Source organism: Idiotropiscis lumnitzeri, chromosome 1 (assembly GCF_059441095.1).
Source record: "Idiotropiscis lumnitzeri isolate Australia: NSW breed Sydney's pygmy pipehorse chromosome 1, RoL_Ilum_1.0, whole genome shotgun sequence".
Classification (NCBI taxonomy): domain Eukaryota; kingdom Metazoa; phylum Chordata; class Actinopteri; order Syngnathiformes; family Syngnathidae; genus Idiotropiscis; species Idiotropiscis lumnitzeri.
This window is the reverse complement of record NC_142391.1, coordinates 8,918,582-8,938,598: the sequence shown is the minus strand read 5'-3', so window position 1 is coordinate 8,938,598 and position 20,017 is coordinate 8,918,582. Positions and strand designations below refer to the sequence as shown.

Here is a 20,017-nt window from a genome sequence, read left to right as displayed (position 1 = left end):
TCACTCACTCACAGGCATTTGCTTGCTCACTCAAACACTACCGCCCTCAATCCCTCTCAAAGTCACTCACTCACTCCTTCGCTCAATCTTTCACTCACTCACTGCACACTCATTCATCCACAATTACTCTGCACTCACATTGACTCAATTACTCACATGTGCATTCACAGTTATTGGCTCACTCACTCAACATATTCTCACTCGCTCACTCACTCACTCACCACCTACTCTTGCAGGATTCCTTGGTAACGAGCTCTCGACATGTTCCAACACATGCACAGACACAGGCACACACAGAACGAATGCAACTAGTTGACGGCTCCCTCCATCACATGAGCCGCTGCTATCCACCCAGCGTTTACTTTGCCTCCACCTTAGAAGGGAGAGGACGTCTTCTGCGTGGAGGAGGAGGGGGGGGGGGGGGGAAACGCAACGTGGTCCCGGACTTCCTTTGGCCAAGTTTACGCATGCAGAAGCGAGGAGCCGTTCCGCAACGTCAATCTCCACGCCGTGAGATGCAATGTGGAGCACCATGCGTGATGGCAAGGCAAACAGGACGCGCACAAACGCCTGCGCGTCGGCCAGACTGCTCCGTTGGTGCGTTTGCTCGGGACGTGCGTGCGTAACAAGGACTCCTCCGCGTCCCGGGGATCCCCTGATTGGTTGATTTGGTGGCTTGAGCATCCAGGAAGGCAGAAACTAATCCTCCAAAATATGGTGAGTCTCATTATTTTCATGTTATTCTTTCTTTCTCTACATCTGTGCATTTCCATTGCCATGAAGAACAGTAAAAAAACAAAACACAATAGGGACACCTGCACAGTCAAATAAATGACAGTTATTCATTTAATAAAGTGTTTATTACGATGGGGCTTAATTTATGTGCATGATCTCTGTATCATATTACTCCTCTACTCCACTTTTTTTTTTAAATGAATAAAACCAGACACATTTGATAATGCCACAAGTACATGAAGAAAAAAATCAAATCTGAGCGTAGTTATCTTATTTGTTCTTTGTCCGTCCATGTGCTGTTGTTGTTGCAGTGGTGCTGAAGCGCACTGCATGACGCACTGAGGTGTTCCTAATATTATGGCCTTGTCATGAGAGGAGCATGGGACGGTATCGAAGACGAGCACCACTTAAAAAATAAGAGCCCATACATATCTGCCAATAATTATATAAATAGAAACTTAGCATGATTATCTGACTGGTTCTTGGTTTATCTATAAAGGGAGGATGTGTGATTTTTCTTTTTTTTTTTTTCAATCATAACAGAGTGTACATGTGTACCTAATGAAACGTCTTTTCTCAGAGAACATCTTTGGAAAAAGTGATGGAAATCTTTATCGACTTTTGCCTGATTGTTACGGATGGAAGCATTATTATGTCATCAATAGTGAGACAATTGTTTCCCCGGCGTCCTGCACGCTCGCATTGTTTGCTGCTCATTTCAATTATGCAGAAAGGATGTCGAGAGCCGCTCACGAGCATGATGATGGAAGGGCGCATTCGGAGAGTCATTTTGCTCACTGCCATCCGATGAGAATTTCTGCTTATTGGTTTATACGCCTTATCATCATCTGTCGTCGGTGCCGCTCTTCTGAGGATCGGTCCTCATATCGGGACTATTTGAGTGATGTCCAAAGTCGGGGAACCAAAGTAACTCAGTGGTGTGCAAGTGACTTGTCAAAAATGAAAGAATCTGCAGCATGAAAAGTGCGCTGAGCTCACCAGGCTGATGATCTTTTTTCTCTCACTTGAGTCTTGGAGTTGAACGCAACCACATCAGAGCCGGCGGAACAGCTGGAAAATCCTCGCCGTGTCGCGCACCCGCTGATAAATGGTTAACGACACCGAGTCATGGAAATGAAATGGATTAGGAAATAGTTGAATACATGAGGGGCTGTTCTCCAGACTCATTTGTACCTTATTATGGCGATTATACAAATCTGGCGAAACAATTAATACTGTAGGAAATTAATGTTGATGCGGAGGGTGGAAAAGCAAAAGCGAAAGATTTCCATCTCCAGAAGGAAAGCGGATGCTCTCGAACTTTAGCTCATGGTGGCAAGGCCGCGTGGTGTCAGAGGCAGCAAATCATCGAGATCGCTGGGATCAGTCAGGGCCAGGTGAGGCGCAGAGTCAAGGGTGCCAAGAAACACCATGAAAAATGACTCTCAACTACATCACGTTCAATCACCGAACGCGATAAGCTTGCAAAATGAAACGCAGAGGCACGTGAAACGATTGAAGACTTCTGGGGAGGTACAGAGACTGCAAAATTCTGGAAAAAAAAACAACATAAAATTCTGCTAAAATGGACTTATCATAAAAACATGTTTCTTGTTTGTATAAGGACATAGCGAGATATTGATATATGTGTGGTCCGCCCCTTGTCGTCATGGTAACAAAAGCTGTCTTAGCACTTGCATGTGGTAGAACTTCATGACGGGATTTGAATCCATATTTGAAAAACAGAGTTGCCACAGTTACTTTACTGATTAATTTCCTTTAAAAGTAAATGCGTTTAGTTACTCATATGATTTTAAAAGTAATTAGATTACAAGTTACTTTATCAGTTACAGTCAACCGATCCCAACCAGCTTGCTTAACATAAAATTGACAACCAATTTTGCAGGAACTTAAATGGAAGTGCAGTTTTGACAGTGATTAAGAATATCCATCCATCCATTTTGTTTTTCGTTTCTCCTCACGAGTGTCGCGAGGGTGTTGAAGCTATCCTAGGTGTCTTCGGGCAGTAGGCGGGGCACACCCTGAACTGGTAGCCAGCCAATCGCAGGGCACACAAAGACGAACAACCGTCCGCGCTCACAATCACACCTAGGGGCAATTTAGAGTGTTCAATCAACCTGCCATGCATGTTTTTGGAATGTGGGAGGAAACCCACGCAGGCACGGGGGGAAACATGCAAATCCAGGTCAAACATTTGTTTGTAGAATGTAGTTGCTAGTTTACTTTTCTTTATTACACAATACTTAATGAGCTGTTTTTAATCTTGTGCACAAAAAACAGTATATTTTTTAAAAAGGTAAAACTAATACTAAAACTAAAAATAAATTAAAAAAATCTTAAGTAAAACAAAACATTTTCAGTAAAAAAAACAAATGCTCTAAAAAAAACAATTAAAACGAGCTGAATTAAAACACAAAACCAAACTCAAAACGAAATAAAAGCTAAATCTAATAAAAATCCAAATGTATCACAACTCTGGTTTGTGGTGTGTGTAGCTAAACACCTGGAGTGACTTTAGAGAACAACTGAAAGGACATTCCACGAGGCAATGGAGAGCTTTGTTGTCCAAAGCATGTCACCAACGTATCATAAATAATTCAGAGAACGTGTGCGTAAAACCATCAATGACCTCCATCGTTTCCAAAATAATCATTTAAATGCTAATATCACTCCAAACATTTCTGCAAAACAATTTCATAGCAACTGTAACTAAGGAATAATGGCATTCCACGCTTCTGGGCATCATTATAAACACACTTGGGGGACACATCGTCCTCACTGTTTTATTTATTTTATTTTTTTATGTTGTTTGCTTGTGGTCTGTCAACGCAGGATGGCAATGAAAACAACGCGAGATAATTTTAGCGTCACTTTGTGTCTTGAACGCCCCACAAAGGCGGCAAAACATGGCTACAAACGCGCCGCAACGCTTTGAGGTGCCTTTCAACAGTGGCGGCGTCACATCGCCGGCCCCGGCGGCCTGCCTAAGTGTTTACAGTAGTCCGCACATGAGTTGGCTTGGATGCAGCTGAGCAGATGGCGCTACAGGAAAGTCTGCCTTTGGGCAATGAAACACACCCCGACGGAAAACATAGAAGAGATGTTGTGAAGCTGCGGCCATGTGATCAATAACACGGATGAAAATAAAGTCATTGATAAACCTTTCCATTGAGACAAGAATTGTCAGCGCTGCGTTAGTGAAAGCACGCTTGTTTGTCATTTGTCACCGCGGTAATCATAACAACAGAGGTGAGTCGGGGCAATAATGCAGTCGATGTAAACACCGACGCCAGAGTGTCGCAAATTGAAAGTAAACAGCACGGAAAGGACAAATAGTCATCACAACACCAATCATCTGTTACAGGCTGCTGTTTAATTGCCAGATGCAGTCTATGAACCAAACACATTAAAAAAAAAGATATTTTTGTCCCTTACTCTTATAAATATAAATACATGAACTGCAATTACAGACGGATTTTTTTTCTTGAAAAATCACCAAAAAGTGATTTTATTTTTTTTAATTTTATTATTATTTTTTTATTAATTTTTTTATTTTTTAAAGAAAAAAAATCAACTCGGCTGTTTTTTTTTTGTTTGTTTTTTTGCCTGTTTCTATAGCTAGTTGATTAATCTTTTGTTTTGGTCTACTTTTAGTATTATATTAATCATATTTTTTTTTATCATGCATTTATCGTTATCGAGGTAAAATTGCTCAATTTATTGTGATATTGATTTTGAGGTCGTATAGCCCAGCCCCAGATTGATGGATGTCCCTTTAAAAGTTGTCTTTACTGTTCAAAATAGTTACGAAATGGCGACAGTTTGACCCTGGCATGATTATTTTTTCCTATTGGTAGAATAGTTACAAAATCATACCAAATTGTTTGAATGGGAGAACCTGTTGAATGATCCACTTTATTTTGCGTTATAATATTATGTATTCCACTGCATACCCAGCAACCTGTGATGTATTGCCAAACTATTCTTTGGTTGCTTGGAAACATGAATTCTTGTTGCATGAAATCTGTGTAAATGACCTTCCATATTTGCATATCAGTTTCAATCAACAGCCTTAAAATTACTGCAAAATACAAATAGGAATCTTCCTCTGGAGCAACTTTTGAAGAAGACAGATATGTACTTTGTATTCTTAACTTTGTTATAGAAAAAAATTGTCACAAATCATTCGCTTTTATAGACCATGATATATTTGCAAGTGGTTGAGTGCGCTCGAGAAGCCTAATCTTTGGTTTATTCGTCGACAAAAACAATTCAAGGCAGCCGTAAAATAACATTTATCAAGCAGGGAACAATCCACTTTCAAGTGGGAAACCGTGAGACTTCTCAAACCTCCCCAAACATTTTCTCTCCCGCGTTCCTTTAATGAGAAGGCCCCGGTGCAGTGAGTCATCCGTTGGATGTGATGCGTTTGACTGCTGTCTTCACATCCTTTCGGAGATTTTCTTTAGTTTCAGCCATGTCACCAGACATTCTATTTTTTCAACGATACCTCATTCATTCCGTGACTTTTTTTTTTTTCTTCATGGAATTCTATTGGTTTCTTGTGGGAACAAGCTTGTTTAGTGGACACAACCAAAAAAGAATAGCATGCCGAGGAAATAGTGTATTGTGTTGTTACGAGGCGAGGCCCTGGTGGGATGTGTCATGGTCCGTTCCATCATGTCATGTTTTTGTTTATGTTTTGCTCAACGGGCGAGGGGGCGTTCCTTTCCAGCGCGTGTCGTGTTGGCTGGAGAGACGCGCCCACCAGCCACGCACCTGTCACTCGTTTACTCATTTAATAGTCACTACTTAAACGCCCGCCGCTGACTATTCGGCGTCGGTGCATTGCCCCTTTTTGCCCTATTTCCGGACATCACGGCCTTGCTTTGCCATTTCTTCAGGCCACTGTTACTCTTTGCTCTCGTTCATGCTCATAGATCACAGCTCAGGTTATTTGTCACTGTCCCTGTTTCATAGTCCGGTTTAGTTCTGTCCCGTCGCGTTTTGTTCGTCCTCATTGTTTCGTTCATTTGTTCCAAGTTCCTTGTTTGTTTGGTTAATTAAACTCCCTTTAAGTTACCCTTGCCTTGGCTCCCCTGCATTTTGGGTCCCCCTCTTCCTCTCCTACCTCCTCCACCCGCGGAGCGTAACAGGATGACGTTGGCAAGCATGCATGTGGGTGTCTGGCAGTGAGCTGCGGACAACAGCACCTCCTGTTTGAATGTGCTCATTGTGTCTATGGGCTCAATTTTCCTGAAAACATGTTGCAGCTTGATTTACATTTGAAAATTGTTCATGTCGTCCTGACGATTAAGCTTTTTTTTTTTTTTTTTAGCCAAAAATTATGACTTAGTTATTACCAGAGGTTTTTGCTGATTACCTAAATGTATTTAGAATTGCGGAGGATTTGCTCTTTTTCTGATTTGATATTATTCCTGGCATGATTGAAAATTCTAAGAGGCTGACAATAATGTCAGTCTGCCTTGTTTCTTTCACTGGATCTCTTGATGGAGATGCAATGATAATGGGATGGCCACATCCAAGATGGCGGAGCCAATGACATATTGCTCAGGACAGGCCACCCAGCTCAAGACGGTCTCTGCAACATCATGTTAAAAAAAATGAACTAAAATTAAATACAGGTAGTTCTTCCTTTTACATGCCCAAAGAGTTCGTTCATGAAATCGAATGACATCATTATTTCTTTAGATTTGAAATATTTTAGTGATAAAGAAGTATGTGATCAGTGTATGGACCACCCATGGGGATGGGCGTGCGTGTGTGTGTGTGTGTCTCTCGCTCCCTGTGTCAGCTTCATCCTTTGGACTAATGAAGGGCCTCTCGGTTGTCCTAGATCTGTACTGGTACTTGCTCCACTTTCCAAGGGTCACGTCCGTGAAGTCGAGTCGGTTATTTTTTACGTGTAGTGTGGTGGAGTAGATTGTTTCTCATTGTTGGGAGATAATTTTCACAAGATGTCAGGCCACTGAATTTTAATAATTTCAATGCAAATAAACTTCAGTGAAAGTTGTTGAGGCCAAGTTTGACTAAGATATACGTCAGCGTTAATAGGTCAGAAGAATTTGTTGCTTTAGCCAACTCGATGAGAATTGAGAGCCAAAAAACAGCCCACGTCATCGTTAAGAGCGATGCAACAAGCATTCCAGTAAGACTAGATTCTTTTTTTTTTTTTTTTTTGTATTTATTTTGATTGAAATTGATAGTTTTTTGGAACTAATGGTAAGCATATCTGCCTCACACTTCTGAGGTTGAGGGTTCGAATGTCTTTCGGCCTTCCTGTGTGAGGTTTGCATGTTCTCCTTGTGCTTGCGTGGGTTTTCTCCGGGGACTCCAGCTTCCTCCCACATTAAAATAAAAAACAAGCTTAGAAGGTTCATGGAAGTTTTTTTTTTTTTTCATATGTGCCCTACGATTGTCTGGCGACCAATCCACGGTGTCCTCTGACTCTCTGCGGGAGTCAGCTGGGCTAGGCTCCCGCTCACCCGCAAACCGAGCGAGGTTACAGAAAATGGAAGGTTGATTTTATTTTTTACTGTTGTAACTGTAAAAATTTGTGATAATTTATTTACTGTATTTGATCATTTCCTCTATGTAAAAAATTACACTACAGCAGTTAGACATTTACTCACGCCAACATTAATCGAAATAAGAGGCAAATAGGCACTATTTTGATGCTCGCAATTTAAAAAGCGACATTTCCCGCAAGTTGACCTCTTTATGTGCTGGAATAATGGGCCAGATTGGACGCTTGAAAGCGGGCATAGCCAAAAAGTGACTCTTCAAGTGCGTATTCTCCACATGTGCCTTGCGCCGCAGGTACACTTAGACTTTTACCTCAAAAGCCTAAATTAGCATGCCGACAAAAATGTTAAAAAAAAAAAAAAAAGCTTTTTCTTGTACTTGCATTTGCATGTGAGCGCAGGCGGATGGTTGGAGTGGGGGGGGGGGTGCAGATGGTGCATGTGCGTGTACGCCTACGCAGCTCGCGAAGAACACCTACTCACCGTGCTCGGGGGCACCTGCAAACAACACGGATGTACCAACCGCCCCCCCCCCCAGCCGTGGAAAAAAAGTAAAAACATCTTTTTATCATCTCACTCCTAAAAGGTTGTGATTGTCATTATGGAAAAAAAATGACTTGAAATGCTCGGATACAAATGTTTAAGCAACCAAGCAAGTGATATTTTTTTTTTCTGAATATTTTTCTGTGAATGAACTGTTCTTAATTCACAGAACAACCGACTCCACATGAGTTTCTCTGCCCCATGAAGCGAGCAGCCAAGTTGAGCAAACTTCTAGAGTCACTTTCAAGTGACAGCCGCAATTCTGTCATCCACAGGTGCGACGCCCCAGCAGCTCGTCTGCGTTGTCAACTCCTTGCTTGGGAGAAAATTAATTATTATAACCATAATTCTTTGCTTTCCAACATATCATCGGAGTCCAAATTACACAAAGTACATAAAACAGGGAAAATTTAAAGATCGACACAGAGCTGTTCTGTAAATGATCCAATTTTCTGGTTGAAAGCAAAGCTCGCTAGCTTACTAACGTGCTGCCGTGGTCGAAATTAGTGGCCAAGTGGTTCTAACTAAATAACAGAGATGCACATGACCCTTTATTGCCGGTCAGTCCCCTGCTCTCTGGCCGCGATCTCTGTACCATTCTGGCCTTATTCATAAAAACTGTCGGCCCCGGACCCCGTTCCACCCCCCCCAAAAAAAAAGAAATTTTAGGGGAAAAGAATGTGTAATTATGTCAGGGGGCGGGGCACACTGTGAACTGGTCTACACCTTCAAGGCCTTCTCCGCTGGCCTAACATGATCAAGAAAAATGATCATATTCTTCACATTGATATCATGTTATATCCTACTGTTGTATTTTCAGGCGAGAGTTTTTATCCAATCAGAATTCAGCTAGCTTGTGTTGCCAGGCAGGTTTCATAATACCAGTAGCACGCAGGATTCTTTCAGAGGCCTTCAGATACAATTGTGCAGGCGTCTCTTCTGTCAAACCCAATGAGCTTTCTGATTTGACAGACAGTTGCGATAGCCAATCAGATCACTAGTTGGTTGCAGTGAGCCTTCTCGCTGGTCTTGCGCTGAAGGTAATGAACGCATTTTGTGATTGGATACTCACTCGTGAGGGGGCAGGGCTGCGCGGAATCAACACACCCGGAAGTGTAACTGGCAACCGTCTGATCTAAAATATAATTGTACAATGACAATAAAGGGATTTCTAATTCTAATCTTGCTTTTTTAAACCACAATGGCTGAAGGAGGGAAAAGTGTGGATTTAATTGCAGATACGCTTGCATTTTCAAGACAGATATTTCATGAGAAGCGAGGTCGCACCAACACTCACTCAGTACTGTGAAAGTGTTTGTCTGTATATTATTTGTCCAGCCGTGGTGTCATAAATGATGCTATTATGAGGGGGGTTGATTCAAGTCGGAGTAAGTCGGTCTTCACTGACGCCCAGTTGTGAAATGCACGGCCCGCCACTGACCCAATCACAATCATACCTTAGGATAATTTAGACTTCTTTACCTAGCGTGTGTATTTGGAATGTCTTAGCTAATAATTGGACAATGCGTTTTTCTTCTTTTCTGTTTTTCAAACCTAGCCATGTTATAACATCTGGCGGAGTTACATGCTCTTTAACCTTGAGGCTACACTTTGCCTCACCAATAGTCTGGGGGTGGGGTGGGGTGAGGGATCCAACACTTCTACTAATCTATCTTTTATATGACCATTTTTCTCCACAAGACATCTATTATTTATCCTTTGAATGGTTTCTGGAAAAACAAAACACGAGTACTGTTATTTTTTTATTGCTTCACGGGTGTGGAAGGTAAGCATGTTTGTTAATGGGGCACTTGGCACAAATGAAATATTAAATAAAGGTGGACATCTGGCTCATAAAGGGACACTCTAATGTTCGGCTGGCTTCTAAAAGTGTGACTTTGTCTAACCTTTGTTCCAGCCGCGACGTGACTCTGTTTCACTTCCAATGCGGAACGGAGCTTTTGCCAGCTACTAATGACTTTGCTGTTTAATATTGTCACACTTGATATGAAATAATTGTTTTGAGCGTTGTCTTTAAAATAACCTTTTTTTTTCTTCTGCGTGACATTTAGATCACATGATTATTGAGGGTCGTCAATACAGTGAAACCTTTAACGAAATCTATTTATGGATAATGGGTGACTCTAAAACAAATATTCTCACGGGAATTATTTAAATTAAATGAATGTGTCCCGGGGTCAAACTGTTCGCATCATACAACTTTCATTCGCTTGACTGGCGACTGTTTCAAGTATCATCGCGCTAGAATGTAACGGAACTCTAATTACGTCTGTCCACATAATGTTAGATCATTTTTACTCTTAAAACGCCGCACTTTGATTCATCTGAGAGACTGCTTTGGTAGGTGCTGCTGTTTTGGTTAACAACAGATTTCAAATGGCCTCATCAGATAACGTCACCGTTAGAATGATGATTTCTTTAAACCAGGGGTGGGCAAACTTTTTGATTGGCGGGCCACAGTGGGTTCTAAAATTTGACAGGGGGGCCGGACCAGGAGCAGATGGATGGAGTGTTTTGGTAACCTCACCTCATCTGAGAAAAAAAATACATTTAATTTGAAAAGAAAGTGAACAAAAGCATTACAACAATGTATATGTCTTTGAAAAGCCACATTATTTGGAAACTAATACATTAACAAGGTTTATTCATTTAATTTTTTTCAAGTTTGGCGGGCCGGATTAAAACACTTAATGGGCCGCATGTGGCCCACGAGCCGTAGTTTTCCCACACCTGCTTTAAACCGAGATAAATACACCCTTTTTTTCCTTTGTTGGAAAAATGCGGCGTCTATTTGAGGGAAGCGTTTGTCTTATGGATGACACACCCCATGAATAATTAAGGCACGTCATCCAGTCGACCAAAGATTTGCATCAAATGTTCCTTGAGAGATCATCAGGTGTGTTGTGGGAGATGATCCAATTTCATCTGACTTATATAATATTTCTTCACAATAAATAATGTATTTTTTCTCCTCTTTTCTACGCCAGCAAGATATAAGTACAATGAACCTGTTGCCCTTCATTCAACAGAATCATAGCTTTAAAATCATTTGTCTTCATGCTGGTGAACATAGCAAATTTATTTTTTTGTCAAGGTTGCAACGATGTTCGCAGACAATTGTTCCTTGTCGTTTTTCTTGAACATTTTCAATATTTCTTTGAACATCAAGGTCCCATTAGAAACGCTACGGCTCATCTGTGTCCTTTGGTCGCGTTCCTAATGTTACGGCCCAATATTGCTGAATTGTTAAAGAGTCTCCAGCCTCCCATTAAGTTCTCATTCATATTCCGCAGCCGACTGTGTTTCTCCTTTGACGTACTCTTCATCAACACACACGCAAATAACGCACACGCAGTTGTTAGAGTCATGCCCGGCTACCGTTAAGTGCATGCTTGAGTCAACAGCAAACAGGCGCTGACAGACGAGCGGCGATGGCTCTACCTCTGCTGAGTTAAATCAATTAGCCGCCCCTCCAGTGGCGTTCGCAAGTCCGCCTGGTTCACAGGGTGAGTCGCCGGTTCCCCGTGTGCGGCGAACACATTACTGTACAGCATCTGGTGGGACTTGGGCCAAGACTAAAAGGAGAGGTGAATTTGATTTCTCATGAATGGGAGCGTGATGTTCTGAGTCGTACAGTGGATACATTCTGCTCGCTTGGAAGCGCTTCCTGGTTTGCGCTCTGCCCCTCTGTCATTTAATTTAAAAGCCAGATGGAGGAACTAATGTCTTTTCACGCAAGCAGTATCCAGCCCAATTTCGGCAGGGCCTGTTCTTGATTGGAAATCTTTTCCTCTCATCCATTCATTACCAGCCTCATTATCTCATTGTCTCGTAAACCAGAGCACAAGGAGATAAGCCTTGTGTTTGACTTGACTGATATGTAAACAGATAGGCAATTCAGCCATCTATCACATTTGATGAAGTGCGACTGGAACACAATGGAAGCTCGAAGGTCCGACAGGATCTATTTTGGGAAGCGGGTGTATCTCCCATTTGTTTCATTTTGGTGATTATTTTTGCCTCAATGGCAGAAAACTATTATCCATCCATCCATTGAAGCTGCTTCGCCTGACAAGAGTCGCAGGCGTGCTGAATCCTATCCCAGCTGCCTTCGGGCAGGAGGCGGGGTACACCTTGGACTAGTTGCCAGCAAAAATCGCAGGCCACACAAAGACAAACAACCATCGGCGCGACAACTTAAAGTGTTCAATTGACCTACCATGAATGTTTTTGTAACACGTGAGGAAACTGGAGTACCCGGAGGCAACGCACGCAGGCATGGGGAGAACATGTAAACTCCACAGAGGGATTCCGGAGCTGGAATCAAACCCTGCACCCCTGAACTGTGAGGCGGATGTGCTGTCCAGTCACCACCAGAAAAATACTAATACCAGTAAAATAAATTGGTTTACTCTGGAGCATTTCTAGATATGTCAAGACAGAAATAAACTTTTGAACCTTAAAATAGCAATAACTATATTCCTAGTGCGCTGAATACAATTCAGTTTCAGAATTTTTATACTTATACTTTGTGAATCTCACTGTGTCGCGCAAATGATTGTAAAGTAAACGTTAAAGCTTTAAAGATTGTCCGCCTAGATCAGGTTGCTCATTCCCACGGCTGCATGCACAAAAATTTGGGAATTCCTGCTCACTTAACTCATTTCCCACATTGGATGTTTAAAGTATTTATTTATCTAGCTTGCCAGCCTGCCATCCATTTATCACGGTTATTCAAATTTATTAAATGTACAAGCAATGTTTTGTTCATGAAAATAAGTTCACCCCTGCCACAGCAAAACTTTTATTTATTTATTTTTTTATAACATTTAACGGCAAAGTTGGTAGATTCCACTCCCACAATTTTTAAATGTCTCTGCAGAGTGGTTGTCTCCCAACACAGAGGTTGTGGGTTTGATGGCGCATGTTGAAATGTCCTTGAGCAAGATCCGCCCGTTGCTCCTGACGCTCCGTCATCGGTCGGTGAACGAGAAGTCGGTGTGAAGCAATTTGAGTGCCTTGAAGAGGAAAAACACGTGAGAGGCCATTTACATTTCAAATACAACGCACTGACGCACGATTGGTTGTTGAAGGAGGTCCCCAAGTGGCCACTTCACTGAACATCATCCGCAGGTGGATATATTCTTGAAGTTCCTTATAAACGTGCTCGACGTGCGCCGAACTCCAGCGAGTCCGTTACGCTTCCGCCATGTACACCGTGCGTCTCACATATGCCGAAATGAAAGAGAATGAGGGGATTGGCTGGGAATCAAGTCGCTTGTGTTCAGTCCCACAACAGCGCACGCGGCCCTTTTTCCGATACTTCCGCCGGTCTATGAGAATACCAAAAGAAAGTAAACGCCACCCATGCGCACAGTTTGCATTTCGCGCTATGTACGAAAGACGGCTTTAAAAAATGCCAAGTGGTGGTGGTGGAGACACACATCATAACTCCATCACGTAACATATTTGCGTCTGATATTCTCATTAGATTAAAATCAAACCTAAATTGAAAAGAAAATTCTCCAGAAACACTAAATTCAAATTTTTATGTTTTTCCAATCTATCTGTGACCGGGGCCACTTATCCAAACAATTGATCAGAAAAGAAACTTCTGCATGTAAATGGTTATTGAGTGCTACAAAAAGCCAAAGAAAAACCCAAAACAGCCACGGAGTCAAGGTCTCATATGGTTGACTAATTTCTCGTGTTATGTCACAGAGCTTGAAATTTCTTTTGTTGAATATTTTCCCTTAAAGTTGACTCCAAATTCCCAGTTGTGTATTGCGCATACATTTTTCATTTTCCCACAAGTTCTAGTTGTAGTACTCTGAATCATCACACGCAAAAACTTGTTTTGTTTTTTTTTACTTCGTTTTGTAGCTACGCAAGGCTGCGGGATTGAGATTAAAGTGTTCACACAGAGCGCAGATAGTGAAAAGATGAAACAAAGATCAGCAAGAGTCTTGTAATCCTGGATTTGCATTTGAGTCTCAGCTGATGTTTAGTCTCTCACTGACTGCGTGGATCAGATCTGCTTTTGTGGCGAGAAACTTAAAAGTCTCAACTACGGTTCCAGTATAGTTCCTTGATCGACTATGGAATCATTTATTATTATTAATTTTTTTAATATTATTGTATTTGGATGGGTGAATTCTCATCATGGCGGCCCAGTGTTTAGCGCGTCCGCCTCACAGTCGAGAGGTCTATTGTCAGAATCTCGTCTCTCCTGTGTGGCGTTTGCGTTATGTCCTGGGTTTTCTTCCTCCTACATAACCGACACGCATTTTAGGACCCAACTGACCTGAGCAGGATTTTAAATCATCCATAGGTGTGAATGTGACTGTGAATAATTTGTCGATACGTGCCCTGAGCCCAGGACAGGCCTGTTCGAGCCTGTCCCCTCAGGCAGGGGACCACAACCTCACTGCCACATGAACTGCTTCTTCCTCTCGGCTATTAGCTCAGCTCATGAACACACACACACACACACACACACACACAAGGGGAAAAAAAAAAGGTATCACCTTTACTTCACACTTCCTTGTCTAATGCAGATTGTTTATTTTCTTGCTTTCTTAATTAACTTATATTGTGAACACACCTTTCACTGACAACTGCAGAAAATGTGATTCTGATTCTGAGATTTGATGGCGCCTCGCACCCAAAGTCAACTAAGACAGGCTCCAGCGCTCCATGACCCGAATGAGGACAAGCACTAAAAAAAAAATATTCTGGGAGTGCAGTGTAACTTTGCCTCAATTGCTTCCACACAATTAATCGTCAGTCATCATCTGTCCATGCATTTCCTTTATGGCTTTATTCTCATTAGGGTTGCGGGTGAGCTGGAGTGTTTTCCGAGTGGACTTTGGGCAATGGAGCCAGCCAATCACAGGCCTCAAAGACAAACAAGCATTCATATTCACGTCTATGGATAATTTTGTTTTCAATCAATCTATCGTGAACGTTTGTTTTTCTTTTTATTTGGGCGTGAAAGCAAACTCCGCATAGAAACGCGGGGTATTTGAAATCCAAACCTCACAATTGTGAGATAGACGACTTGATCACTAGACCGCCGTCCTGCCTCAATCAACAATCTGCTCCACACAACGATCCGACTTCTCTGTGATCAATGAATTGCTTGCTATGCTCATCCCTTGCTTCAACAACACATCCACCTTTTCCGCAACCCGAGTGAAAGCGAGCAGACATCATGATAAAGTATGTAACATGACTTGAAACGGAATTGGCGTTGATCAGGAAAAAAAAAAAGCTGCCGGGCATCAAAAAGCAGACACTATTGATGTTAAACACGTGAAAGTAAATACTAAATAATTCCAATTTGAGAACATATTAAAGTCGTGTTCTGACAGGCCAAACGTCTCCTTTAATTTCTTTAGTGCCATCCTTTTGTAACGGTGCCCGAAAAATTGACGTTCGCATTAAGATGGCTGACGCACAAATTGAATGTAGAGTAGGGTTCTTCAATCCTGTTCCTCGAGGGCCGGGGTCCTGCCCGTTTTCCACATCTCCCTGGTGCAACACACCTGAGCAATCGTTATCTAGCGTCTACAGACCTTGCTGATTATCTGATCATTTGAATCAGCTGTGTTGCAGCTGAGAGAGATGGAAAACCTGCAGGACACCAGCCCTCGTGGAACAGGGTTGAGGACCCCTGATGTTGAGTGACTGCTTGATGAAACAGCACAGGAAGAAATCAATGGGGGATAATAACTCAGGGTTAATAATTAGTGTGTGTGCGTGTGTGGGGGGGGTGTGTTAGAGACTCTATCCATCAGGAGCTTCCAGTAGAGGTTCAGGTTTTCAAATCCTGTTCCAGTTAAACGTAAGTATGAAATGCTCGATAGTGCATCATAGCAGAGCAATGAAATTAAGTGTAAAAGCATACGGTCTCAATTTTGCATTGTGATAAATCCATCCATCCATTTCCTGTAGCTCTTCATTAGGGTGGTCGGTGTGGCGCACATAAACAACCATTCACACACTCATGGATACCTAAAGAGGCAAATTACGGCCTGAAGGCCACAAGTGGCCCGTTAAATGTTTTAATCCGGCCCGCCGAACTTGAAAAAAATTAAATGAATAAACCTTGTTAATGTTTTATTTTCTAAATACTGTGGTTTTTTTTAAGACATATATTTTGTTGTAATGCTTTTGTTCACTTCCATTTAAAATTAAAGGTAATTACCAAAACACTCCATCCATCTGCTCCTGGTTGGCCCCTCTGTCAAATTTTAGAACCCATTGTGCCCCGCCAATCAAAAAGTTTGCCCACCCCTGCCATAGATGATAAAGCGTCCTGAATCAACATGCATAACCCTGGGTTGAGATCCAAACCCAGAACTTCACCGTGAGGCAGATTTGCTAACCACAAAGGCACTGCGCTGCATGTTCATGACTTGTTTGATCAAACCAAAGTAAACGCGACTGGCGCTTGTTGCGACTGTCTTGGGCATCCTTTGTACAAAGTGAATGGGGAAGGGGCAGTCTCAAGAAAAAAAGAAACATTTTGAAGCACAGTTCCGCTGGGAAATGTTGGAATTTGTTTTGAATGGTTGTTTAGGACAGAAGCGTGGAACTGACAAAAAAACTCGCAATTACGTTTGATTTTTGATGCTAACAATTTAAAAATGCGGAAAACTACATTTAATGTTTGCAACATTTTGTATAAACAATGTTTCCTTACTTAAACTTGACTTTTGGTGAGCTTCATCCTGTCCACCTGTGAAGTGGTGATAGTGCAAAATTGTGCATGCGCAATCAATACCCCGTGGCATTATGGGGGGAAAAAATGCTATGCTGTTAGCATTTAGCCTACGTTTTACGAATACATTCATAATTGATCAAATACGATTTTGGCAATAGGTTTAAACAACTATTTCCTCTACGTCAGCGGTTTCACACCTCTGTAGTTTGCCGACACAGTACAGGTGAACAAAGAGAATCTCAAGTTAACCTTAATTTCTCAGGAACAGAAATATGACCCGAGGGCACGTATAATTGTCCAAAAGTGCCAGAAGCAATTTTTGGTGTACTTCTGCATACTAGTAACAAAGGCAATACTGTCAACTCTCATTTCAACTCTGGAAAGGTAATTATATCCCCGGGTCACTTTGACCCGAGTGCTCGTTTTATTATCAATACATGTCAGAAAATCCTTTTGCGTGTGTAGTCCTGCTGAGTAACAAAACCAATACTTCATTTGCACTCTTGTGATATGTTTGTCTCTCAGGATAAACAATAATATTCCCGGGTCATTTTGACCCGACAATTGTTTCATAAGAAATGAGTGACTAACAATTGAAAGAAATGTATGGTTCAAATTGTTTGGCATTTTAAGTTAGCATTAGCATGCTGTCCTTAGATATGATAGTAATATTTCATCTGGGTTGGGTGCAACAAAAACACCTTTGTTGGACTAATGCAATGACTAAATATGTTTAAAATGTAAAATCATTCCTTTTGAAGGTTCTGCATCTGTGATCCTTGAAACTGATTATTATCATGCTTATTATGCTTGCGCTCCACTGAAAGCTTGAGCCAAACAGTTAAAAAATCTACTCATAAAATTGGCATTGGAGTTTTTGTGTTTGTCATGTAGTGATGAATTCCTTTGAAACTAAATTCGGCTGAGTGAATTGAACCTTGCAAGGAGATTTGGTTATCAAGGATTTCAACGCGAGTCAATAAATGAACCCGGCCGTGGATGAATCTGTGTGTGTTTATGTTAATCTCGCTCCATTTGCAGTTCGAGGTTGGTCACAACCTACGTGGGTGTTTTTGTTTGTTTGTTTATGAATAGAGGAAGAGGTGATAATGAGAAGAAATTGAATGCATACTAAGTTACTCCCTTTTGTCTCACACGCAGAAGACGACCAAGGAAGTCTGGAGCAAGCCTTGACCGGATCATGTAACCGTTGATCGGCTCGACGTGGACCCCACCAGAGATAGCGGCCTGACAACAAGCCGACCTGCGTATCTGTCGTCATCATCTTACCGCACGCAACGCGGCGCCTCACCTTATTGAAACGGAGGAGCCCATTAAAGTGGTTGATAGATACGACGGTTCGGTGTTGAGCTGCTGTTGCCGGTCTGCTGTAGCTTGGAAGATGAGATAAGAGGAGTGGAAAGAAGGGGAACAAAAGTGGCCATCTGACAGAAGCTGAATACAAATGAGGATCCATCGCTCCTGCTGCAATGCAAGCAGGCCTGAATCGATATTAGAAAACTGAAATGGACAAATAAGTCGGCTTCAGTTACAGGACCATTAGCTCCAAACTCGAAATGATGGGATTGGACGTTCGCTTCGGGTTGATATGAAGAACAAGGCCATGGGGGATTGAACCCTGCGCTGATGGGTGCGTGTGCAATGAGGCTCTTCTAAAGCTGTTGAGAATCACGAGCAACATGGAGGTGTACAACAGCTCCCTGGACTACTTCACCAGCAACGTCTCGGAGATTCCCGATCCGACCACCGTGTCTCCCAACTGGAGCGACGCTTCGATCTTGGGCTTCCAGATCTCCCTGTCCGTGCTCCTTGGCGTGGTAACTTTCTCCACTGTGCTGTCCAACGCCTTCGTCATCGCCACCATCTTCCTGACCAGGAAGCTGCACACGCCCGCCAACTTCCTGATCGGCTCGCTGGCGGTCACCGACCTCCTGGTGTCCATCCTGGTGATGCCCATCAGCATCGTGTACACGGTGAGCAAGACCTGGTCGCTGGGGCAGATCGTGTGCGACATCTGGCTGTCGTCCGACATCACCTTCTGCACGGCGTCCATCCTCCACCTGTGCGTCATCGCCCTGGACCGCTATTGGGCGATCACGGACGCGCTGGAGTATTCCAAACGCCGCACCATGCGCCGAGCCGGGATCATGGTCGGAGTAGTGTGGGTGATCTCCATATCGATTTCCATTCCTCCGCTCTTCTGGCGGCAAGCCAAAGCCCACGAGGAGCTGACGGAGTGCTTGGTGAATACAGATCAGATCTCGTACACCCTCTACTCCACCTTCGGGGCGTTCTACGTTCCCACGGTGCTTCTCGTCATCCTCTACGGACGGATTTACGTGGCGGCGCGCTCCCGCATCTTTAAGATGCCGACGTCGTCCGGGAAGCGCTTCACCACGGCGCAGCTCATCCAAACCTCGGCGGGCTCGTCCCTGTGCTCTCTCAATTCCTCTTCCAACCAGGAAGGGCCCCTCCAGGAAGGGAACGTCCACTCAGGAACGGGGAGCTCACCTCTCTTTATGAACAGCGTGAAGGTGAAGCTGGCCGACAGCGTGCTGGAGAGGAAGCGGCTTTGCGCGGCTCGTGAGAGGAAAGCCACCAAGACTCTGGGCATTATCCTCGGCGCGTTCATTGTGTGCTGGCTTCCGTTCTTCGTGGGCACGTTGGTCATGGCCATTTGTAAGGAGTGCTGGTTTCACCCGGTGCTCTTTGACGTCTTCACCTGGCTGGGATACCTCAACTCGCTCATCAACCCGGTGATCTACACCGTGTTTAATGACGAGTTCAAGCAGGCCTTCCAGAAACTCATGAAGTTCAGACGCTTCTCCTGAAGACCAAACAAGCTCATGGAAAATCGTATAATTAGTTCTGATTACTCTAATGTAAAAATTCCATCTTGGTTGATGCTTTTATTTTTTACACCCAATTGCTCAGTGCCATACCACAGAAGATATTGAAAAAGACTTGCATGCGGAAAAGGAAGAACTCTCGCATTCATCTAGAAAACAGGAAGAATGATGATTCATTCAGCATGGACATGCACTCACTGGCCACAACATTAGGTACACCTGATCCTAATGCCACACTTGTCAAAGACAAAAAAATCCACAATGTAATTGCATTAAAAACCTGAGGTGAAATATCAAATTTCCAGTTAAAGACCCTGAAAAGTGAATCCAGATTAGGGCTGCACAATATTGGGAAAAACTGACATTGCGATTTTGGGGGGGTTGCGATGTACATTGCGATATTGAAACTAGAAAGATTTTCACCGGAGGACTCAAATAGCTCTGTTTGGGAAGAATTTGGTTTACTCACCATGACTCCATTGAATTTATATAATAATTGACTAATTAGCAGGGGGCGTGAGCTAGACGGTCTGTGTAGTCACTACAATGTAGAG

The 20,017-nt window shown here is 42.8% G+C and overlaps 1 protein-coding gene across 1 annotated transcript; it reads left to right on the top strand.

Annotated features, from left to right (window-relative positions):
- The first annotated feature begins 436 nt into the window (after nt 1-436).
- Nucleotides 437-19,507, top strand: htr1d (5-hydroxytryptamine (serotonin) receptor 1D, G protein-coupled). Its single transcript, XM_088303765.1, has 2 exons — nt 437-717; nt 17,755-19,507. The coding sequence occupies exon 2, from the start codon at nt 18,294-18,296 to the stop codon at nt 19,443-19,445; it is 1,152 nt and encodes a 383-aa protein (XP_088159891.1). The 5' UTR covers nt 437-717; nt 17,755-18,293; the 3' UTR covers nt 19,446-19,507.
- The last annotated feature ends 510 nt before the right edge of the window (nt 19,508-20,017 follow it).

Bases quoted from the DNA above. Each gene is read 5' to 3' on its own strand.
- htr1d (XM_088303765.1), top strand. From the start codon at position 18,294: ATGGAGGTGTACAACAGCTCCCTGGACTACTTCACCAGCAACGTCTCG.